This window comes from Felis catus, chromosome C1 (genome assembly GCF_018350175.1).
Source record: "Felis catus isolate Fca126 chromosome C1, F.catus_Fca126_mat1.0, whole genome shotgun sequence".
NCBI classification, from domain to species: Eukaryota; Metazoa; Chordata; class Mammalia; order Carnivora; family Felidae; genus Felis; species Felis catus.
The window spans coordinates 199,823,252-199,848,603 of NC_058375.1; the positions used below are offsets into that span (position 1 = coordinate 199,823,252).

Here is a 25,352-nt window from a genome sequence, read left to right on the forward strand (position 1 = left end):
CCATATATTATTTTTTTTAAATTTTTTAAGGTTTATTTATTTTTGAGAGACAGAGAGAGACAGATCATGAGCAGAGGACATGCAGAGAGAGAGAGAGGGAGACACAGAATCCAAAGCAGGCTCTCGGCTCTGAGCTGTTAGCACAGAGCCCGATGCGGGGCTCAAACCCATGAACTGTGAGATCATGACCTGAGCCAAAGTTGGATTCTTAACCGACTGAGTCACCCAGGCGCTCCTATATTCTTTAAAAAACATTTTTTAATGCTTATTTATCTTTGAGAGAGAGAGAGAGAGAGAGACAGAGTGTGAGTAGGGGAGGGGCAGAAAGAGAGGGAGATACAGAATCTGAAGTAGGCTCCAGGCCCTGAGCTGTCATGTCAGCACAGAGCCTGATGCAAGGCTCAAACCCACAAACTATAAGATCATGACCTGAGCTAAAGTTTGATGCTCAACCAACTGAGCCCAGACGCCTCCCCCTCCTTTTTTGTAAATTTTCAGACCGTATATTCTTAATTTTAATGGAAACTTGCAACTGTCCTTACATTTAAAAAAAATTTAATGTTTTTTATTTTTGAGAGAGAGAGAGAAACAGAGCATGAGCTGGGGAGGGGCAGAGAGGCAACTGTCCTTACAAATATATGTGGTTACAAAATGTTTTGTTCATATCTTTTACCTTACAGAGCAATTAGTAGTAGTAAAAAAAAAGTACCCATTGGGAGAAATGTTTAGCTTTCTAAAAAAATATTTCTTTTTAAATTTATTTTTATTTTTTTCAAGTTTTATTTATTTTTGAGAGAGACAGCATGAGTTGGGGAGAGGCAGAGAGAGAGGGAGACACAGAATCTGAAGCAGGCTCCAGGCTCCGAGCTGTCAGCACAGAGCCCAATCCGGGGCTCAAGCTCACAGACCATGAGATCATGACCTGAGCTGAAGTCAGACACTTAACTGACTGAGCCACCCAGGCGCCCCAAAAAAGACGATATTTCTAAATAAAAAATTTATGATTTAGATTTCAGTATATACTGACATTCTGAATATCAATTTTGGAACAATAAATTAGATATTATATTTAACCTATATTGATGCACTGACTTACCGTTTGAATAGTAAGAACAAAGGATCACTTTATATACCTCTTTAAATTTTCGAGTGCCTAATTTTACATGCACATGGATGAACTAGATTTTAACAACGACTACTTGCTGAGCAGTTTCTAAAAAAATACCTCTCAGGCTTCTCTCTCAGCTTTCATAATCTCATGTCAAACAAACTCATCTGATCAGTTTGTTTTCGTGGTGAGCAACAGGTCTCCTTTGGTAAGGGAATATTAATGGATTACCTTAAGGCTGGCCACGCAGCTCTTTTAAGGCTCAATCTTCACTATTTGCTTAGATCTATTATAAAGGGCAGCCAAGAAAAATAAAGTATTTGGAAGGAGGTATTTACTGGCATGCTCACTTGCCCGCGTTATTGCACAGTCAGCAAAGGAAAGTTCTCTTTCATAACATGGATTCTCTTTATGATTCAGAACCAAAGAACTAATTCCATTCCATTAAAATAAACCTGCATGTGTTACCAAACTCAACAAAAATAGATAACTGTCACTATCAAACTGGTATCTTGGTCTATGATTAGAGAAAAGACTTTGCAAAGCTCTCTGCAAGCCATTGATCAAAGTCTGGAGTCAACTTCCATTATGTAATATCAAATGGCTCTCCTTATCTGAAACTTGTTAACTAGTCCCAGTGTCCAAAACCTCCTAGAGACATGAGGCTAATTACCAACGGGATCGCATTTCCATCTGCCCCGGCCCTGACCAAAGCAGGTACAATTCAGCATGTGCCCCTCTTCATGACGCTTGTGGAATGTGTCATTCACGTTGTAAGTGATGTCGTCAACAATACACTGATCTGTTTAGGAGACAGTGGGATGGTGGAGAACTTTTTTAAGTTTCACGATGAGATAAAAAAATAAGCATACAGTTTTTTTCCCACTAAATTACCAACACCTCCCACAAAAATAACTTTTCTACTAGCATAGAAAGAACATTTTTTCAAACCTTAGTCAGGAATACAGGATTTGGAAAAAAAAATTCTCTGTCTTATCAACTTTTTTATAAACTTAAATATCAGAGGTCAAAGTCTATACAACTAAGTAAAGAATGTGGTAAAATACACCTTCCTGTGGAAAGGTAATTTTTAAACAAATACATGTTTTACTTTTGGAAAAGTTCTTGCTAATTTGATAATGTCCTTTAGATCTCTGCGTGCTATGAGAAATAGAAGGAAAATTAAGCATACTTATGGAGTACCCAGCATGGTGTGATGGTCTGATCTCTGGAATGGCTGGGGTGGGGAGATATTTGGATTTGGGAAATAAAATAACATTGATGGCATTTGTGAAATTAAAAACAAAATAAAACAAAACACAAGAGTAGGCCAACTGTGTTCCAAACTCTCTGAAAGATCCTGAGAAAATTACTTTCCCTTTTTGGGTCTCAGCTCCTTCCTCTGTAAAATGAAGAGTTAGTCTGTATGTCTTTCCTTTCTGTTCTGCAACATCATGTGGAATTATTATTACTCTGGTATTGTGTTACCCACAAAAGGAGAACAAGTTCAGGCCAAGGTCAGCACACCAGTTATATGGACTATTTATTGGTTTAGAGTTGTACCTAAATCATACTCTTCAAATCAAAGAAACAGAAGTACCAACATGGTTTTCATAAATCGATATCCCTATATTATATCCCAGGATCCAAGGGAAAAAAATATTGAGCTGAGCAAAAGAAATAGGTCTCTCTGATTGTCACCTTCAATTTGGATCTGCAAGGATCTGTTTTTAGAATAGCGAAGTCTCTTTTCTTTACAGAAATTATTCAATCTTTTCTAGACATGAATCCAATGGTGTAACTAAAAGCTAACAGGATCAAATAATTGTGTTCTAGCCTTTGAAGTCATCTTCTCAGCCTAAGTACTTACATCCTGGGAATGTTTCAAATTTTAGAAGTGCTCTTCCAGCTTCTCTCCACTGGCTGCCTAACATGACAAACCTATCTAGCACGGTAGACTGATGGCATGGCGTCACACATTTCCCCTCCTGCTTTTGGAAAGTACAAATGTCCACAAAACTTGGTCCTCTCTGCAGTCTCGGTCCTTTCACATGCTCTCATTAATAAGCAAGCATACCTCGGAGCTGAGAGTAGGCGACACAAGTCCATTCTCCACGACCATTCCCAACGCATGTGCACCTCATCATGTGGCCCATATCATGCTGTTTGTCCCACTGATCTCCAATGCGATACATGACCCCTTCATTGGTTGTGCAGATTTCCTCGTGGGCTATATAGAAATGGATGGAGAAATGATCACAAGGTATAAAAACATGTGCAGTATTATCAGTCCTTAGGCTAATAGGATAACCAAGAATTGGTTGGAAAGCAGTCTGGTGTGCCTCAAAGAAGTCTCAGGGCTACTCTCTGCATGTGTAGAGTTTTAAGTACCAGAGGGAGCAAACATAGTCCACAGGTGAAGTATGTTGTAGGGAATAATTACAGGAAAGGTTGAGGGATGTTAAACCACAATAATGCCTACACATTCATGTAGAGGGTTTGCATTGTTGTAGAAGACTGATGTTGACTACTGCCTCATAATTTTTTCTACTTCCAGCTTATTCTATCCTGAAGGGAAACTATGCATTTGGGTATAGAATTGTAAGCTAAAGCATGTTTTTCTTCTAAATCCAACATTCTCTTGTGTTGAAAGAAATAAAAGTATAAGTAGTTTTCTTATGTTTCATGGCCTCACATTCCACAACATACGGTGCACGGCTTCTCAGTTCCAAAACTACAAGATCAACTGTAACCTATGGCATTCTTGAAGTTTGAGAACAAAGAAAAGGTGTTGGCCCCCCTTTCTCTATCCTTACAAACTAGATCCCCCTTAAAAAAGAAAAGATCCCATACTTGAAAGAAAAGCAGAGTTTTGGTCATTTTGGTATTTAATAAGTGACCAGGCTTATTCTAATCAAACCAAAATTATGTTGTAAATATCATGGGTCTGTGACTACAGCAGTTATGTATTAAATGTTGTAAGTTGTATGCTCTTTACAAATGACAAACCTGTAAAATATGTGCATTTTCAGACTTTAAAAAAAAGCATTTTTATTGCATTTATATGTTTTTGGAATTCAACTATATCGAAAGGATTTTACAATTATATGAATGGTTATATAATATATAATAATTATATATGATATTATATAAGTATATGTATATAAATATGTCTTACAAAGTTGCATGCTATCTGAAAATTAAGACTTAATGGGTAAAATAGGAGTAAACCGGACACTATTCTTCTGTCTTACTGCGTAAATGGGTGTCTACAGGGCTTTGTCTTACCGGCCATGGGGCAGAATCCAAACTTCTGGTCAGCATCGTAGTTCTCCGTTGTTCCACACCACTTCATGTTGTCCCTCCTGCCCTCAGAAGTACAGTCCGTGTAGTTGTGGTTGTTGTATAGGAAGGGGAAGTGGCACAAGGCACCATTGGAATTTCCACCTCGAGTCTGAACCAAAACTGCCCAGAATAACAGACAAATAGGAAGAAATAATATGACAACTGAGCTTACAGTGGGGACTAAGCACACAGCTTCATATGACCCCAGCTTACAGTGGGGAATTACCACAGGAAGGTTCCGAGCGAGCCAGGTCTCTGCAGCTAATTCACGGGGAGTCTACCTCAGAAGAAAGGATGCCTGATAATATAGTCTCAAGCTTCCTTAGCGTATTCACCTTCACCTTCAAAACAGATTTAAATCCAATTTCACTCTCATTTTCCCAGCCAAAAGAGAAAAGATCAAATGGTTGCTTTGAATAAAACATAGTGTTAACCAGTAGAGAAGCAGAAGCACTCAGGCATTCATCCTGTGTATTCTTTAGTGCTGGGGGATTGCCTACGGATGTTAATATACCCGTATCTTTAATCACATCATAATCCCAGTGTGTCAGAAATAATTGAACAGGAGGGCTTTCCCCTCGGTGTCATTTCCCAAGGGTCCTGGGGAACATGGAAGGATCTTCAGCTGCTAAGTTCGCTTCATGTCTCCTGGGTCCAGACTGAACAAAAGTGATACGTCTTCTGCGGCCTCAAGATGAATGCCCAGAAGGCTGGCAAATAAAAATAGGGCGTGAGAAATGGGTTTTTCTCACTGCTGTGCTTTCCTCCTGGGAGACTCACCAGTATGGTCTGTACAGAAGGAATATTTCTGGTCTTGCTCATAATTGGAAGTTGTGCTGCACCAGAGATGTCCATCCTGTCGCCCTTCTGTGGTGCAGGAGTAGAAAGTCCTGCCGTTGTAGGTGAATGGTAAGACACACGGCTCCCCGTTTGAATTGCCACCGTAGGTTTGGGTTACAGCTACAAGCACAACCAAAAGGGTCTCAGTAAATAGAGCTGCATTTATCTCCCACCAGTAGCTGCTTCTTTATAGCTTAATGGAGACTAAGCTTGTGCCTTCAAGCGGCCAGCACAGAGAATCACCTAGTCAGTCCAAATGTATTACTCAGCAAACCTATCTTTTGTGAATAGAGTGACACCGGAGTTCCTCTGCCCATGTCCTTTGTTGCCACCTCTGCTGCCGTGGCTCAGTTTCCCCATTTGCAATGGTGTATTAATACAGACTAGTTAAGAATGCTGTTCAAAGTATACTGGAGTGATATACAGAACTCTGTTGGTGCCATAATAATTAATACATGAGGTTATTCTAGGGAAAAAGTCAAAGGTACCAATTGTTATTGGTTACTACCAATTATATAGTTATACCACTATAGTGGTTACTATCACTTTTGTAGCCCAGAAGCAATGTATTAAGTTGTTGAAAGTTTACATCATGAAGCTCCAAAAATTTGAGATTCAGAGTATAAAATATGGTTGGTTTGCTATTCAGAAAGCAGCCCTCTTATAACAACATTTTAGACAAATAAAGATAATACATAGCAGTTCACTCCCCACTACAGGAAAGAAAATACATAGATTAAAAAGATTGGAAGAAAATATATGAAATGCCAACCCTGGTTGTTATCACAGGGTGGTAAGATTATAAGCTTTTCTTGTTTGCTTTATTGTTTTACTTTGTTTTTTTTTTTTTTTGTTTTTTTTGTTTTTGTAAATGAATGTACTGCTTCTCAAAAATTTAATAATAAAAAGCTATCAGTATTATTTTTTGAAAAGATAAGACAGACCTGTCTCTTGGCAGCTGACACCATTGCCCAGGCAAGTGCACAGCATTTGCTTATTTCCTTGTGTCTTCAGCCACTGCATCCCCACAGAGTAAACCACACCACTGTCTGTGACACAGTGACCGTATGGAGCAGGCTGGGGGTGAGGCTGGGGCTGGTAAATGGCGGTTCGGACATCTGTGAAGGAGCCAGATCCTAAGGGCATGAGAAGGGAAAGTCATAAAGCTGGGTGAGAGAAACCAACCAACTACTTTCTGGAGTGGGGATCTTCAGGGTCCCATACAGATCATTCTGAAATCCATAGTGTTACTGATCTGGAACTGAAAAGAAATGCCCCTCCCTGTGTTAGCTTTTACGTTCAGCCTAGGAAATAACCTATAAGAGTCTAACCAAAGGGTGTCCATCTTCCAGCTTATCTGAATTATATTTCTAAATCACAGACATTATCCTGCCACTCAACAGAGCAGATGCCCTCAACAATTCCTCACTCAATCCAGGAAGCACATGGTCCACAGCTTCATAATCCCCCACACTTAAGTTCTTCCAGCTCACCTCTGACCACGTCCTTCCTTGGTGTAAGCCTTGTCTCCTCATTCACTCATTGTACCCTGTACTGTCTTCATGTCTTTCCCTTCTCCTGGAATGGTCTGCCTCACCCTCGCTCTCTTAGCAGCTTCTATACGTTCAATATAACTAGGCATTTCTCTTGCCAATATTGTTTTTGAGAAGTCCCTGACACCCTGCGGCAGACCTGTGGCCGTCTGTTTAACTCTGAGCTCAATGAAAGCATCCTGGGCCGCCATTCTGGATTCTCTAGAAGTTGTTCCTCCTTCCACATTTTGTTTCCCCCTAGGATTATTTGAGAATTGGTGTGTGTGTGTGTGTGTGTGTGTGTGTGTGTGTGTATTTCTAAACCCAATCAATCCGCTTAACACAGCTTTGTTTTCAGAGTAAGACAACACAATATGTTGATCTTTTCTCTAAATTGTTGGAAATCCGTTCTCTCAAAGGCCAGGCCCACAGGAGAAGAGTCAGAATGAATGCCAGAATAACTGATGGACTGAATTCAGTATCTCTCTAAGCCCTGCTCACCACTAGAACCCAAAGACACTTTACATACAATGGGTCCCAAGGTCATGGGGAGTGGGCATCTTGTATATACCCCACTGAAGAGCCACAGTACAAAGTAACGTAAAGATCTCATAGAAGCAGGATCCATTTTGTTTGACCCAATGCTTCTCAAACTTTTTAAACAGAACCTTTTCTGTATAATATTAGTAATATTAATAAAAATATATAACATTTATTGAATCCTTATCCTGTTACACCTCAATTACCCTTTTAATTGAACTATTTCAGTAGGGGAGCTGGAGGAGGGAAAAAAATAAAACAAACTATTTCAGTAGATTGATGTTTATAATTGTTTGTTTTTTTGGTTAGCAGTAATTTCACTGATATAATCAAAAACCTCAGGATGCATGGGTGGCTCAGTCACTAAGTGTCCAACCCTTAATTTCAGCTCAGGTCATGATCTCACCATTGTGAAATAGAACCCTCCTTTGGGCTCCACACTGTGCATGGAGCCTGCTTGGGATTCTCTCTCTTTCTCTTGCTCTCCCTCTGCCCCTCACCTGCTCTCTCTCTCTCTCTCTCTCTCTCTCTCAATCAACCAATCAATCAATAAAATAAAAATGAAAATAATCAAATAACTCAAAGATACTATCAAGTCTAATCTTGTTTACCTTTGGAAGTGCTCAGAGCAAGACGAAAATTCACCAAAGGGAGAAAAATCTAAACAAATAATATTTTTATTTATGGTTAAATGGTTGATTGATAACGAGCTAAACAATAATGCTAGTACATTATGCAGTGAAAACTTGATGAGAACATATTAAGAAGGATAACAGAAGCACACATCCGTGATCGCCATTATTTCTGTCTTCAGACTCTTACAAAACAAGTTACAATGCAAAGATCTTGCTCTTGTGCCAGAAATAATGAAAACTACTTTTTTTTTTTAGGTGCTTTAGACATTGTGTCATTCATTCTCATCCCGAGGCCTCCTCTGAATTTCTCGAATTGTAAATGCCAATACATGAAGAAAATGATTGTGCATTGTTTTATGGAATGCAACAAAGTCTGCTGGAGCATGGAAACCACGCATAAAGAATTGTTTCCGCTACAAAGAAAGCTGAATGTCAGGACAAGGAAACATATTCCAGTTTGGAAAAGAACAAATGTACTTTTTTCCCTTTTCCTAGCAGAAGAACCAAGTAGTCGTGTAACCCATCATAACCCTTTCATTTCCATTAAAATGCACTTTAGGTATTAAAAATGCATAGGTAAAAAAATGCATATGTATGTGAATGTATATGTGTGCATATCTACATATATATCTATGTATTAATTGTGTGGGTTTTTTAACATTGGCATTGCCTTAAACATCGTTTAATCTCTTGGGGCTAAACCTCCTTTTCTTCCCTCTAAGATCTATTTTTATTTCATTTTTTAAAAATTTAAAACCTGATATTAAACAAAGTTTTTAACAACTGGCAGTCTGTAAATGAACTCAGATATTAGCAGAAACATGGCAAACTCATCCTCAAATGGCGTGTCAAAGGAAAGATGGATTTGCAGAAATAGGTTTCGAAACGTGCTGCGGTTTCTGGCTAGTTCTGTGCCTCACCAGCGGACGTGGTCTGCAGAGCCGCATGCCTCTCACACTTCCACTCCCCCCTGCCGTTGCCCGTGCAGATGCACTGGAGCAGGTTCCCCCGATTATCCTTCTTGCTCCACGTGTCTCCAATTCGGTAGGATGTCCTGGTGTCCTGGTCATTGCATCTGTCTGTATCAGAAAGGAAGCATTTCAATATACACGTCATGTCAAGCTGGGCAAATGCTGAAGTCAACGCTAAAAAAAGAACATAGCGGTTTAAAGTTTGGTGAGCTATTCTCTGGTGGTAGGTTTCTATGTGGCTCTGGTAGCACAGGTGTCAACCTTCTGAAAGATGGGATTCCATTTGTTAGAGCAGAAAGGGAGATGTGTGACTTTGTAGGATTTAGTCTCGTTCCTCTTCGCCTTTGCCAAAGGACTTTTTCATCATCTTTCGTCCATTAATTTAAAAAAAATTGTTTTCACATTGGTCCTTTGATCAAATTCATTCTCTGGCTTTCTATTTCCCCCCTCTCTTTCCTTCTCATGCTCTCCCAGCTTTCTCCCAGTAATTGCTGGATATGACCAGCCTTTCAACAGGGGACTTTCATTAGAAAGTGAGAAACAATAGGAGGCAAATAGGTTTCAAAAGGTCTCCCCCAACTGCCCCAAAGAAGCTATAAAAAACAGTAGCATCTCTTTTTTTATTTGTTATGCAAGAAAATTCAGAGTACTGCCAACTTCTTTAAAATGTTCTCTTCTAACCTCCTCCAACACACACCTATTTAAAATTACCAGTCAAATGGCTTCTTTTGAATGGCTCAGTGTGAACCTTTCATGGAAAAATGGAATTATTAACATAAAGTGATCATTTGTAACTAAATTGCCATTAGTGTATGTGTTCAATTATCTGGCAAATAGATTGTTTCAGTTATAATCCAGTTTTGTCCATATGCTACAATGTGAGGAGGGAGGATTTGATTTCTGTATGAATCAGAAAATCACAGCACGAGGTAAAAGAGACCATAATTAGACGGTTGATGTAAGTGCACACAAATACACACCCACATTGATCTAGCATCAGAATGGAGGTCTGGAGGAAGATATTATAGCTTTTCTCCATATCACAGGGAAAAGTACTTCCCTAAACCCCCGTAGCACTATTTTCAGTATTTTTCTTGAAGCCCTTAATATTGCACTTTGTAGAAAATGAATATGTATAAGCCTTTCTTATCTCCCTGACCGACTAACTAAGTGCTTTTGGAGGCTGTACTAATGTCCAATTTATTTTTTGCATTCCTATACCATCCTGTATAAACTGGGGACTTACAAAATTTCATGCAATACATGACTTTTCTTTGAGGAACTTTCCCCCAACTTGCTATTAGAAGAACTTTAAATAATAGATGAGGGTTTGAGTCAGACACTTACTTTCTCTTGAGCTAAAACTTTGCCACCAAGGTCTTGAAAGTCTGATGATCATAATAACATTCTAAATGCAAAAGATCTAATGAACAAGCAAGTTTCTGGGAAAGAGTCTGCCAGAATTATTATCACTTTCCATGCAAGACTCATTTTTTTGTTAGCAAAGAATTCAAATTTAGAGGTTGAACATTTTAAGATGTTAAACACTTTAACCTAGATAAACAAAATAGGTTCAATATATTGAGATTTGACTTAGAATTTATTTATAACAGCAACATTAATGGTTGTTTTGCTTCAATAAACTAGTTGCCTTTGGTCTGAAAAGTTCAAAAGAGGAGTCTTGAATCCCTAGGGCAACAGGTAGGGCCTCCAGGCAATCCTGGAAGGAGCAGCAGGGCTGCTAGAGGTCAGCTTCTTTATGGCACTAAGAAGCCTATTTAAGAGCTTTGGGTAAGAGACACTGTCCTTAGTCCCATGTAGACACATAATTTTAACCTATATGTACTTTTTATTTTCATCAGTTTTGCCAGTGAATATGCCCCAGTTAAATTTCAAACATAGAAGGAAACCTAAAACTTTAGAGCTTCACTCCATTCTCTGTTAATAGTACCTACATACCCAAAGATGTATTTGCATGGATTTTAATGATTTCTTTGCTTTTAATACTTGGAAAATATCTCAGTGATAATTTAATCAAACATTTGCAACTAATCTTCAGGTCCACAGCATATTTGGCATTTTAATGGATATTTGGGATCTTTCTTAGTCACTCATAGCCGAAGACCTTATTATTAAACTTTATAGTTTTCTTTGAAGAAACAGAATAAGTTGATTGTGGAATTTTTCTTGACATCCAAATGTTACCAAAGCATGCTGGTGTGGTGGGTGTGTTATAAGTGACATCGCGTTACAGGTCTCTCTAGGAATCCAGAAAACAATACCTCGCCTCATCTTGAGCAAAAGAACTAAGACGTACTTCTAGAAGTACAGGTGATACGTCCACTGCCTTCTCCCAGACAGGTACAATCCACCATCATCCAGCCTTGATATGGCTTTTCCCAAGTTTCTCCAACAACGTAGGAAGTTCCAGCAGCATGATCAAAACATTTCTCAGCTGTAAGGAAATTTGCATGAAAAACAGGGGTGGGGGGGAAAGGGTTATTTTGAATTGTGCAGGCTCCTTGTAATTTAAAGTATATTGTGTAAGCAAAAATCCAGCCACATTTTTTTAAGTGGTACTCTGTTCAAAAAGAAAGGCACGCCCTATAACTAAGCACATAGTAAGTAACCAAAGTGAAAGAAAGCCCAAGATGAGCCGGCAGGCGGAAATTCTATTCTCCTAATAAGTACATAGACTATATATATTCAGCTAGTAACATTTCTCACACAAGTATTTGAGTGAAAAGGATCTGTATATGTATTCATCTGTGGGGGACAAAACACCCACAATTCCGATCTTAATTATGAATGCATTAAAAAAAAGACAAGAAAGCTGTTTAAAATCTGATTTCTGTAATAACTACAACACAAAAAGTCTCATTCAAGAACAATTTATATATTCACATCTATAGGCAGAGACTTAGACTTGTGTTTATAGAGTTTAAGATTAAGGCCAAAAGAAGCTCAAAAAGTTTGAGTTTGAAAAAGAAAAATTACCAAGGTGTGACAGAGCACACACAGTATTGTTTCGGTCCAGCGTGTTCCAATAAAGAAAGATGTCAAAAGTGCTATTTTTTTTCTTTTAAATAATTTATATCTTGACCAAGGAGAAAGCAGCGATGAGACAGTAGACAAAAGAAATGACTGTTTCCTAAATCTTTCAATTCGATCTTGTCCTTTTGAAACGAAATTAAGACATCTACCAATGTTAGTACTTTGGGGCCTGATTCCTTCAGGGCTGTGGATTATGAACTATTTCAGTATTTGAAATAAAATTTCCACTTCCCTATTTCTTGAATTGGAATTCAGATCTCGCGTCCACAGGGCCTTTGGTGCAATCCACCATGTTGACTGTGCCTCCCCGCCTCTCCGTCGTCCCTCAGAGCCACACACCTATCGGCTTGCAGGTCCATTCTCCTTTCCCATTACCAAGGCACACACACTCCAACATGTAACCGCCGGTCTCATGTGGTCTCCTCCACGTGTCACCGATCTTGTAGGACTGACCGCCTTCATGGCAACGGTCTGTTCAAGACAAAAAGCAAATGTTAGAGAAAAAGACAGAGAATATTTCAGTTAAAAGAAAAAGAAAGAAAGAAAGAAAGAAAGAAAGAAAGAAAGAAAGAAAGAAAGAAAGAGAAAGAAAAGGTCTCATGTTCCACCCAGGATAGGTACTTGGGTTGGGCAAAGCAAGAACACAGAGAACAGCTTTCCCATCAGAGGCAGGGGGAAAGTTAACAGGTCTGGTCACTTTGGGTCTTGGTTAAGCATGATGGGAAATCACACAGAAAATTGAATGGCAAAGAAAGAGGTCATAAATCCTGGTTCCTCGGAGAGATCACAGGAAATTGGGTCCTAAGGCAGAAAAGAAAGGCTGGCAGGCAGATTGAGCCTGATGGAATGAAAAGGCCACACTGGGCATAGCTTTCCAGCTTTCAGGAGTGGGAGAGCCCATGTTTTACCCCAGCATAAAAAATGTCATATTGGTGGAAATCACATAGATACACACCTATCAAGTGTGGAAATCTGGGTACTCTTCTAAGCTATTAAACACAGTGGCACATCAGAGGCCAAACTGTCCATTAGATTATAAGCACTATGGACCACTAATTCATAAGACTGCCAATAAACTTGAATAAACCCTAACATTAAGTACAGGAAAAGCTGACTGGGTCTATTCACAAAGGACTGCTTTGTTCTTTTGGACAGAAGCCTTTCAAGTAACTTATACTTAAAGGATGGATTAAAAAAACTAAATGCTTTCTTTTAAATATTTAATTTAATTAATATATTAATTTTTTTAGAGAGAGAGAGAGAAAGAGAAAGAGTAGGGGAGAGGGGTAGAGAGAGAAAGAGAGAGAGAGAGAGAGAGAGAGAGAGAGAGAGAGAGAGAGAGAATCTTAAGTAGGCTCCATGCTCAGTGTGGAGCCTGATGCGGGGCTTATCCCATGACCCTGGGATCATGACCTGATCCAAAACCAAGAGTCAGATGCCCAACTGACTGAGCCACCCAGGTGCCCCACTAAATGCTATGTTAATAGAGTCTATTGGTAGCCTAGTGAATAATAATGAAAAGACTGCCTTAGCTAAACGGGAATTAATGAGAGTCAACACAGTCCCCAAAGGTCCTTGGAAACACTAGTAAGCTAACCATTCCATATTATCCCTGGGAATAGAGATTTGTTTCCTGGGTAAATCCTATAAGTCACAATGAAGTCAGACTGTATCTGTGGGATGCAAGAAGTCTCTGCATCACAAACAAAAAGAGCAGACCACACAATGGCTAATTCTCCTCTTCTTGACCATCTTCCTAATCACTTGGTCAGTCTAGCTTGAAGATGTCCAGGTAAATTAAAATGAACAACTCCCCCAAGCATATCTTACTGAAATGGAACTCAAGAGATCCACTGGGTACTCACAAGTCCATACAAACTAAACACTGTTTCCACCTGTGCACAGAGCCATCTTCCAGAAGCACAGGATCCAGTTGGGTGATCACATAAGAGCACCCAGTCACCTGGGGTAAAGCCCCAAATTAGGAATATCCAGTCATGGATAGCAGAAAGTGACAGTGACGGTAATGGAGACATTCATTTATTTTATTGACATTTTGCAGAATGTCTTCCTTACTTGCAATGGTACAACTTATCCTCCCTCGCCCAGCTCCAATGCAGGTACAGTCCCAGATCATGGAGTCTTTAGGGCGCTCATAAGTGTCACCCACTCGGTAAGTGTTCCCAGTGTACTTGTCAAAGCAAGTCTCTTCAGCTGAGGAGAGAAAGAAAGTTCACGTGAGCCTCACATATATAAAAGCTTTTTTATTCCACTAATCCCATCCAAAGAAAAACTCACTTTTTCATTCTATGAGTAGCACAGTACAACAGAAGTATGTAAAAAATTAAAATGGGAGACCTAGATTTTACTGCAGGCTTTAATGAAGCTCAACTTTTGAACTTTGAACAGTTCTCTGATTTTCTGTAAATTAATTTCTAGTGTAAAGGATTCTCAGGCCCTTAGGAAAAAAACTGTATTAAGCACTACTTTAGGACTGGTTAGATTGTGAAGGAAGGCTTCCATTGTAATCTCTGGCTCACTCAAACCAAGGTCCACACTAAAAGCAAACAATTTGAAGATCTCCACCTCCCACCAGGCACTGTCATGTCTTAATCCTATTTCCATTTTAGCCTCATCCGTGCTTCTCTCCAGGTGTTGTTATAATTTACAAGAAACAGAAAAATGGTCATAAAAGAATGAGAACTTTGAAGTAAGCAGCTCCTGGTTTTATGTAACTGACAAATCACTTTATAGTAGAGTGCCCAAAGTGTTTTCTGGCCCGTGATCTTACATGTAGTTTAAGATTTGAAATTCTTTTCTAATAACCTAAAATTTTATAAGTGGTTTCTTTGGAGGGGAAACACAAAATCTTTCATTTTCTCATCAAAAACTTTGAGAGAATAAAACAAAAAGTAGACTCAAGAAACTACTTTCAGATATACTAGTTGTTTGGTTTTAAGGGTAGAAGTAACATGTAAAAGACAAATAAAAGCAGTTACTAACAGTTATTTAAAGAGGAAATGATAGATAATTCTACTGGGAAAATGGTGTACATATTTTTGTTACCAATGCTAAGTTTAATTAACCAGCACCCACTTCCCCATATATCAAAAGATACTAACTGCCAGGCTCCCACCACTTACGTTCAGGTTTACTCTCGCAGTTAAATCCTCGGCTCCCTCCATAACAGGTACAAACCAAGGCATTTCCCAGGTAGGTGCGCTCCCATTGTTGGTTTATCTGATAGTGTTTCCCATTGTCATAACAGCCAGCTATAAATGATTGAAGAAAAAAGTGATTACATCTCCATCTTCTCTTTTTTCTAAATTATGGAATTTTCTTACACAACTAAATTGACAAGACTAAGCAACAAACATAGAAAAATAAGTTAATCAACAGAGGATCAGAATATTCCACTCTAAAATATATAGAAATTAGCTATCTAGGGAGTTAACCACAATTCGTACGTGTAGATATTTAGGTATTCCTTTTTTCTCTCTTTTAACTTAGCTAAATGTTATACAATGATGTCATTTCCATCTGGCCAGGGGTCTACATCAAAGGAGTGGAAACATTTTGGAAGACAGATACCTGGAATTACATTTTAAAATATGCAAAGACCTTCAATGCTTTTCTGGGGTAATAAGTCAAGAAGGACAACTTTAAGCAGTTTCCTTTAGCCCAGGCTATGGGAGGGTGTGTCTTTGAAAAACTGGAAGAGGAATTCAGATCTGTTCTTGGAGAAGTATCCTGAAGGGCCCAAAGCACTGTGAACCAATCACATCTCTTTCAAGTTCCTTAGGAACAATGTAACTATTTGGACACCCTCCTACCACCCCCATTTTGAAAATATTTAACCAATTATTTAGTAACAAAGAAAATCTGAAGCGTAAGGATCACACTAATGCCAAATGGAAAATGGAAAGGCAGTTTCCTCCTTAAAAGCAAGTTTGGATGAATTCATAGGAGGACGACTTTAATAGGTACCGCTGACAAGAGCGCTGCGGGAGCCCCTGTGCTCCAATGCATTATTTTATTCTAAGGCCCTCGGACCCAGCCTGATCAAACCCCGAGCCTTTTGTGCCCTCGTTCGGCAACTCTCATTAAGGCGTGCGCACACACACACACACACACACACACACACACACACACACTCACACACGCCGCACACGCGCGCGCGCAAAACTTCAGCCACAACTTTGGTTGGCTTCAGGGTCCCGTCCCGGGGACAGCCTGTTTCAGCCCGCGGTCGGTACTCACGCTTGCTCTGGCTGACAGCCACTGGGGTCTGGGGCTGAATGATTTGCTGAGCCTGCCTCTTGCTCTTCGAGGCTCCGGTGGAGGGCACCGCTGTCCCCAGGGACAGGACGGCCAGCAACAGCAGCCGGGGCCCCGGGCCCCTGAGCATCTTGAGACGGTGCGGGAGGGAGACGCCCTCACCAGAAGGCAAGTTGCCACCAAGTTTGTCTCCCTTTGCAACCTGCGGGAGAAGGTTCCAGTGCCTTCTGCGGGTTGGTGACCCCAAGAAAATAGGGGCCAGGGGATGGGGAAGGGGACGGCCCGAGGGACAGAGGGGAAGGAGAGGACGAGAGAAGTTGTGGCTGCAGGTCCCCTCTCCGGCGCTCGCGCCTGGAGCTCCCTCACCTCCCCCTGCAAAGCGCTGCCGGCGCGGGCGGCCGAGCCCCGAGCGCCAGGGTTTATATGGGACGGTCCCCTCCCGCCCCCCACGAGGCCCCGGGCGCCGGGGAGGAGGGACGGCCCGGCTCCCCCCACCCTCCGGCCCCCGCCGCCGCCGCCGACCGCGCGCCGATTGGCCCGGACTCCGGGTGACGTCAGGGGGCCTGTGGGTTCGCCGCGAACAAAAGAGATGCTGATCGCCCGCCAGGACTGGGGCAAAGGAACTTTTTTTTGGTTTCCTTTGCGGTCGTCAAACTTTCTTGGGGCTGAGGGGGAGGGATGGGAAGCGGCTGGAGAGGGGTAGACTGGGAGGAAAGGGAGGGGCTGGAGTTGAGCGAGGCGAAGGGGTTGCAAGACACCCCCCGCCTTTCCTTTTCTTTTTTACTGGGGCGGGGGGAAGTTGAGGAATTGCATCACTTCTGAGAAAAAAAAGTCTGCTCACTGGAGTGTATTTTGGGGGGAGGAAAAACCATAAAGTAGCCACCACCTTGCAGCTGGAGGAATGTAGACTTTACAGTCCCAGGGCGGGGCTGGCTTCCCTCCTGTTCCCTCTCTTTGGTCTAATGTGCACTGACTTGGGACTCGCTTTCTCTGCCTTCACAGCTTCCTATTCAAGACTTCTCCCCTTCTGAAGGCTGTACCTGCCGGGTTCTGAGGAAGAGGGGAGAAAGCGATTCTTTAATGAGCTTCTACTAAGTTCTGCGGGGTGCTTGGAGGATCTGGGGGAAATTCAGAGAACGAGTTTTCTTTTTGGAAGCTCAAAGCAGCAGTTAAAAAATGTGCGGGAAAGTCTCTTTCCTGGGGATGGGGTGCCTGTTTCCACTCAAAGTGAAATCAGTCGTGGATGACCTGAAACCTGGAGAGAGAAAGGTCTTCATGTCTTTGCCCACGTTCACCAAGCCTGTTGCACACGGGGGAGAGATCTTGTCTGACTCACTAAAAGCTAAGAAAAGACCATTCACAGCCTTGCCTCCCAATAGTCCCTTCCTTGCTTTTATTTGGCATTTTCTTTTGGTAGACATCAGTTTCATCACAGAATGCCCTTCCCCCAGCCCCTGCTGCCAATAAAAAAAAAAAAAATACATCGCAATTGTTACATATTCCAAGAATGTGGAAAGTTCCCATTTAAGGTCTCTCCCTCTTTCCCTCTAAATGCAGAGGGTTGAAAGGGAATCTGAGAAGACTAGCATTTAGCAATTCATCACATCAGTTTGTTTTCAGACAAACCAGAGTCACACGCGGCTTTAAAAAGGTCTTCAAAAGGAAGACTCCAGTTTTCTTCAGCAACTCCAGAGAGACCCTGACTCAACGTTCTGCCTTCCAGAAGTAATGTTCGTGGTGCAGACCTCCTGTTTGCTTTAAGAACCTATGAAAAGTACTGGAAAAATGTTTATTTCTGCAAGTGCTTGTTTTCTCCAAAAGTTCCACCTCCAGTAACTGCCATGGGTTAAAGAACTCTATGGTTATAAAATACCCAACACATCAAAGACACAAAACTAACATTTGCTTTTATTAACGCATGGATTAAAAAAACCCCACAGCAAATATCAGTTTCTTACAAGTAGTATAAAATAACTCCTTGAGTAATCTTTGTGACCAACGTTTCAAGTTGAGAGAGTGCCATGGGTTTCCCCAAATTTAGAGCCCCGTCTGGGTTAGACTTTTTTGTTTGTTTGTTTGTTTTAATTTCTCATCATCATTCAACAAAGCAGTTTTCTCTTTCAAGTATAAAAGGGCCCCTTGTAAAATGCCTGGTAAATTTCTGGGAAGCCAGAGGGAAGGATACCTGGAAATCAGGATGTAAGCAAGATAAACCTGAAACTAAAGCTTTCTTAAAATACATAGATTCTGGGGGAAGGAAATAAGTGGTTAGAAAAGTATTTTGTCAACAAACAGCATGATATTTTGATATATTTGCTGTACTCAAAATACATTAGAATAATATATATATGAGAGCTTGGAGGAAAAAGGACCACCTTACATTTGAGAAGAAACTTTTATATTTCAATCCTATTGAAATATAATTTGTTTCAGGAAATAGTACATCTCTAATATCTTACAAGCAAAAATATAAAAATATGAGACTGAATTTTATAGGAATGTTTGGAAGTTCACCCTTTTACTCGAACTTTTGTTGTTATTCTTAAACTTTGGAGACGGAGACATTTCTTTGGTTAAGATAACAAGGCTTGCCTTGGTATTCTTTCATTATCAAAATCCCTTGTAACTATGTAAGTCTAGTATCTCTTACTAGCGAGTTAATTAAATATTGAAGACCTCTCTGATTCTGTTCTAACTCAACTGATATGCCTAGGGTCCAAGATTCCCTTGCATTTCTTAAGAAATCTGGAGACTATTTGGACAGGATGGATTCTTCAGTAAATAGTTTCCTTCTACTTGCAGGATATATCCTTGGATTTCTTTTTCCTCATCTTGATTTGGAGAGGAAAGTGTGACAAAGGAGACAGAAAGTAAATTCATAGGTGTCTGGGGCTGGGCCCAGGAATTAACTGTAAATGGGAACAAGAAATCTTACTGGGGTGATGAAAATAAATGTTCTAAAACCAGACTGTGCTGGGACGGGTGCAACGTGGCAAAGTTCCTAAAAATCATGGGGTTGTAACTTCAAAAGGGTGAAAATTATGACATTCTGTAAATTACACCTCAATAAAGTTGTTTTTTAACAAAATTGACCAAAAAGTAGTATTTCGTTATTCTTTTCACTTGTACCTCTTCTGATTTTGTTTCAAGGACACACTCCCAAGAGGCTGCAGCCATACATAAGGTGGCCTCATTTCTTCATCTTTCTGAGTGGAAGTTTGCCTTTGATACAGTAGCAGATTCTGTCCCTCTATGCCAGAAACTCCTTAAGAAACCCAGTATTTGTGAGATGACATGTATGTTTCAAGACAGAACAAATCGTTACTTAGGATTGTGCCTTGTTTCTCCATGGAGGTGCTGTGGTGATAGGATTTTCCCAGAATTTATTTAGAGCAACTTAAAAAGGAACACACGTACTCGTGCGTGGGGAGGGGGATGTTATTTGGTGTTTTGTTATTAGAGGAGGATATTGAGGATTATGAACAATTATGGAAATCTGAGTTGAATTGACTATTAGTGGAAGATTACGGTTAAGCACAAAAAGAATTTATCAGATCCAGTCATTTAAAGAGGATTGAAATTAAAAAACAATTTAAGGGATAAATTTTAAAAGGCAATTTTTTTCCAAGTGAAAATGAGTTTCCTTTAAGACTAATACACACATGACAGAAAATACCCTTGCTAGCTGAAACCCTTCTATTAGAAAAAAACCTTAGCCCTGATAAGAAATAACTTCTTGACCCAAAGGTTACTTTAAAGGAAGGTAGGCTGTTTTTCCTGAAAACCTTTGGCTTTTATCCTGTTCTTAATCTCTTTCAGTCCGGTTAGAGGGAAGGCCATTGACTAGAGACCTTTGGAACTTTCTGCCTTAAGAGACTGCAGTGTCTTTTTCTATTTCATGGCTGGAGAGAGATAAATTGCAGTAGTTTTGTTTCTTATCTTGATTTTATTTTTTTGGCATGAAATCCTTCCCATCTTTTTCCCTTGAAAATGGCCAAGCTTGCAAAACTGCTACTCATTAAACACAGGTGTGAGAAGGAAAAATAAATTGCCCCAAGGGCAGCCCACATGGGTTGAATGTCTAAGCAGTTTGTCTGTAATTGACAGGGCACCTACAACCAGGGAAAAAATATTTGATAAGGGCGTTAATTTATTCCTTGAAAGCTAGCCAGCTTCCACTTAATAAGTATTTTGTTTATATTTTAAGTTACTTTATTATTTAATCAGCACTTCTAAAAGCTTTCATCTAAGCACCAACCCCCCCCCCCCCGCCCCCTCGCCACTTTTTTAAACAGGAGTACTCTTTTCTCATTAGACTAACTCCCAAAAGGCTTTGTGAAGAAGCCTAATCCATCCAGTAAAACAGAACTAACTACTGTGTAGCTGGAACACTTAACCAATGCTAAGAGAACATTTCCAGCTTCCCAAGATGGGTAACAGTTTCTGGGAAAATTTTTATTTTTGTGTGTTGCTTCTTTTTTCAGTTTTGCTTTATTTTATGTTAGTGTCTTTAAAGGTTTGTTTTGAAAGGCTGAAAAAATTTTTTAAAAACTTGGAGTGCCTTGGTGGCTCAGTCAGTTAAGCATCCAACTTCAGCTCAAGACATGACCTCATAGTTTGTGGGTTTGAGCCTCGCATCTGGCTCTGTACTGACAGCACAGACCCTCTGTCTCCCTCTATCTCTGCCTCTCTCTTTTTCAAAAATGAATAAACATTACAAATTATTTTAAAAAAACTTAAAGTACTTGGGGTGCCTGGGCGGTTCAGTCAGAGTCCAACTCTTGATTTTGGCTCAGGTCATGATCTTACAGTTTGTGGGTTTTGAGCCCTGCATCAGGCTCTGCACTGACAGTGTGGAGCCTGCTTGGGATTCTCTCTCTCCTTCTCTCGCTCTGCTGCTCCCCTGCTCCAGCATGTACTCTCTTTCTCTGTCTCTCTCAAAAATAAACATTAAAAAAATAAATAAGTAAATTATAAAAACTTAAAATATTTTAAAAAACTGAAAAGATTTCCATTATTTAAATTATTTTATATCCTTTTACATTTACATACTTTCAGTTTCTGATATGCAGCTGATCATGAAGGTTGTGTCAGATGCTTAAAAATAACTGTACACATTATCTTTTAAATAAATTTTCAAGCCAACAAAAGGCTATTGTCATATAGGTGGTCAGTAGGCACTCTTTCTACCAACTTTTTTAAATGATTAATTAGTTACAATAAATTAAAGACATTCAACTCAATTATAAAAGTGAAAGCATAAATATATTTATCTCTAAATCTTTGCTGAACCATTTTCTAGATAAATTTAAGATACTCTCTCATTAACTATAAAATTTTACTGAGATGCAATAAACATTTAAAATCATTACTGTGTTGGGGCTCCCTGCTGGCTCAGTTGGAAGAACGTGTGACTCTTGATCTTGGGGTTGGGAGTTTAAGCCCCATGTTGGGTGTAGAGATTACTTAAAAATAAAATCTTTAAAAAAAATTTTATGTTTATTCATTTTTTTGAGAAAGGGGGGGAGGGGCAGAGAGACAGGAAGACACAGAATCTGAAGCAGGCTCCAGGCTCAGAGCTGTCAGCCCCAGAGCTCGAAGCATGGCTCGAACTCATGAACCACGGGATCATGAACTGGCCAAAGTTGGACACTTAACCCACTGAGCCACCGAGGTGCCCCAAAAATAAAATCTTAAAAAAAAATCTAAAATCATTACTGTGTCAAACATGGAAAACTAAGGCAAGTTTAAGTATCTGCATCAGGTCTTAAAGATTCTAGCACCAAAAGAGAAATAAATTAAATAGCTAGATTTTATTAAGCACTTAACTCTGAGACCTGATACTAAGTGCTTTACACGCATTTTTTTTTTCATTCAACCATCAACAACCCTCTGAAGTAAATACTATTCTCTACTCACTTACTTTTACAGATAAGGGTCTGAGGTTTAGAAAAGTAACTCGAAGGAAGTTTTCTGAATTGCCAGTCCTATTGAAATTGTGGTGTCACTTAATGATCTTCCTCTGGAACAAATGTATAGGCAAAGCAATGGGCTAAAGAATTTAGTGGGTGATTTAGTCAACAGAAGACTAATTTATTCAGAAGATGTCACACAGATCTCTGTTACCTGATATGTTACCAGTTGTCACCTGTGGTATCTGGGGCCATTCTTATGTGAGCCAATTTCCTTCCAACAGCCTATGTTCCGATATTGTGAATCTCATGTAGAAGACCATTACCTGACTCCAGTAGACTACAAGCATGGTGGGGCAGAGTCTCTGTCTTGTTTACTCTGTCTGCCCAGTGCTGGACACAAGGCACTATTGGGTAAGTACTTGGCACCTATGAATGAAAGAAAAGAAGGGCACACAATAGGCACTCTCAAATTCACATTTAGTGATTGTTTATCCAGCCGGTCACATTACTAAGTGCTCTGCCTCTGTTATTATAGTTTATTGTCAAAGCAATTACCAGAAATAGATATAAATAGCCTCATTTTTCTCTCTGAGCCTCCAGAGATTAAAGATGGTCCTTAAGCTGGTGTAGTGCGAGAGGGACAAAGCTGGAACTTCAATCAAGTTCTTCCTGACACAAAATCCATGTTCTTTGCCAAGGCGTACGAGGCTTCCCCCAAAGAGATCTGTTCCCTATAAGTGTTAAGAAATTTGGAAAAATTCTTTGATGGTTACTTTTTTTGGTTCCTCGCAGATCTTCATGCTCTGCTTTTCACTGCCTTGCTCTGACCTGGGGGCTGACCCCTGGGACTGTATGGCAGAAATCTCTGCTTGCTGGAGGGCAGGAGGACAAAGAGGTCAGGGTGCTTCTTTTGAAGTCTGTTTCCTGTTTCAGGGCCGCAGTTCTGGGGGGCAGCTGCCTGTCTCTAGAACATGCGTTCTTTCTCAGTGGGAGCAATATTGCGCCCAAGAGGGTAAAACTGGTTCTTGAGAAGTGAGTGGGGGTTAAAAAAAAGAACCCAAACAACTCACCCCTACACCCCTACCTGATAAAATCTTATTCCTTTGTTGTTAATTTATTTTGTTAGGTAAAATTTGAATTAGATTTAATTTTTGGAGTGGGGGCAGTTGAAGTGGGGGTAACTAAAAAGAAATGGGGAGGAACTCTGCTCTGGAGCGACGTCTCCTGCCAGACTGTTCTCTGAGGCTCCAGCCCTCCCTGGCTCCCTCCTATGATGACAGCCCTAGAAGTAATAAAAGTTCATACCTTCCTGGTCCCTGGGAGCCTCAAACATCCCTTCTTCTTTATCCCTTGGCTATGCCCATACCTCTTTAACAGGCCTTCACCAAAGTGTCTCAGAGGAAATCATTTGAATTCTATTTCCTGCTGAACTCTAATAATACAGATTCCAACAGTTTCTAAGGATAACATGAATAGTTCACATAAGCTATGGTTTAAGTTGTAAATTTTAGCCGAATAGATTTAGGACACATGAATTCTTTTCCAAACTTAGCAACTAATATGACTCAGTCAGTGATTTCTTCTTGCATTTCCCACGTCTTGGCCTTTATGTTTTCCTTTTCTCTGCTGAATATGTGCCCCTCAAATATTATACCTTTCCCAGAGTAAAATGCTCTGATGATAGGAGCACATGACCTAATGATTATAAATTATGAAGAAAAGAAAACAAAGCAAGATTTTATTTTTAAGTATATGTGTTGTAACTTCCTAACTCCCTTGGAAATAATTTGATTTATCCACCAAGCAATTTGGTTCACGCAAAGAATATGGGATCAAGAGACTTACCAGATCAAAAATGGAAATTTATCTTTAAAAATCCCTCATAAATCTACAAATGGCATGTATGGAAAAGCTGAAGTTTTTACACATTTTTCATATGTGTAAAGATGAGCTTTGCTTTTTAAGTCATTTCAGATACTGAAATAATTTAGCTGAGAGCTTGTAAAGTCAAGGAAAGCTTGTTTGGATTGCTCTACTCCTGTGAGCAGTAAATACCAAGGTCTTACCAAAATTCGTGTAGATAAATTCCTTATGCAGAAACAAACTTTCTTAGACAGACCTGATGCATCACTAATCATTTATACCTTTTGGAGACTCTTCATCATCTTTTGAAAACTAGAGAATCCAAGGGTGGCTGGGTGGCTCAGTAGGTTAGGCTTCTGACTTGGGCTCAGGTCATGATCTTGTGGTTTATGAGCTCAAGCCCCCCATCAGGCTCTGTGCTGACAGCTCAGAGCCTGGACCCAGCTTTGGATTCTGTGTCTCCCTGTCTCTGCCCCTCCCCCGCTTGTGCTCTGTGTCTGTCTCTCTTTTTCAAAAAACATAAATAAACATTAAAATAAAATATTAAAAAAACCTAGAGAATCTATTTATTTTTATTAATTTGGAAATCAAAATATGTATCACATCTTTGTCAGTTCTGTGTGATTAGTTGTAGCTCATCCTAAAGATACTTGATAATTTATTCTCTATTTTTTACAGCATAGTGGTCACATTTTTGTCAATTTGTACAAAATTCTTGAAAGATTCCTGGTACTTTAACAACTTACACATTTAATTAATCTTCCCATTTGCTTCGTCCAATTAAGTTTTGAAGCAAAATAATACAAATTTTTACAGACCCTAAATTATAAACTCATTTCAGTTTGGAAGAGAGAAATACTAAGCATAAATTATGATTAGAGCATTAAATTTGCTCTGATACTATCTAACCTCTCTGAGGAAGTTATCTTTATTTTTTAAGTGTTTTTAATGTTTATTTATTTTTGAGAGACAGAGAGAGACATAGCATGATCCGGGGAAGAGTAGAGAGGGGGGCGGGGGGGAGACCCAGAATCCGAAGCAGGCTCCAGGCCCTGAGCTGTCAGCACAGAGCCCAACACGGGGCTCAAACTCACAAACCCAGAGATCATGACCTGAGCCGAAGTCAGACACTTAACCCACTGAGCCACCCAGGTGCCCCAAGTTTTTCAATTTAGGCACACATAATATGAAATTAAAAGGTAGGTATTCTCCTTTACTTGTGAAAATCTTTATCTTTTCATTCTCTGTTCTTTACCAAATTTGTTTAATTG

The 25,352-nt window shown here is 39.9% G+C and overlaps 1 protein-coding gene across 12 annotated transcripts in view; it reads right to left on the bottom strand.

Moving 5' to 3' along the window:
• Positions 1-16,714, bottom strand: part of FN1 (fibronectin 1) — a 69,665-nt gene extending 52,951 nt beyond the window's left edge. For all 12 annotated transcript variants that reach the window (XM_003991120.5, XM_006935539.4, XM_003991119.6 and 9 more), the window contains exons 1-11: positions 16,286-16,714; positions 15,169-15,297; positions 14,102-14,239; positions 12,365-12,496; positions 11,289-11,426; positions 8,921-9,079; positions 6,238-6,429; positions 5,234-5,413; positions 4,397-4,573; positions 3,186-3,338; positions 1,782-1,910 (exon numbers count right to left, since the gene is read on the bottom strand). In XM_003991120.5, the coding sequence (XP_003991169.1) occupies positions 1,782-1,910; positions 3,186-3,338; positions 4,397-4,573; positions 5,234-5,413; positions 6,238-6,429; positions 8,921-9,079; positions 11,289-11,426; positions 12,365-12,496; positions 14,102-14,239; positions 15,169-15,297; positions 16,286-16,433 (1,675 nt within the window). In that variant the 5' untranslated portion in view covers positions 16,434-16,714. The remainder of the gene's footprint in view (positions 1-1,781; positions 1,911-3,185; positions 3,339-4,396; positions 4,574-5,233; positions 5,414-6,237; positions 6,430-8,920; positions 9,080-11,288; positions 11,427-12,364; positions 12,497-14,101; positions 14,240-15,168; positions 15,298-16,285) is intronic.
• Between the last annotated feature and the right edge of the window lie 8,638 nt (positions 16,715-25,352).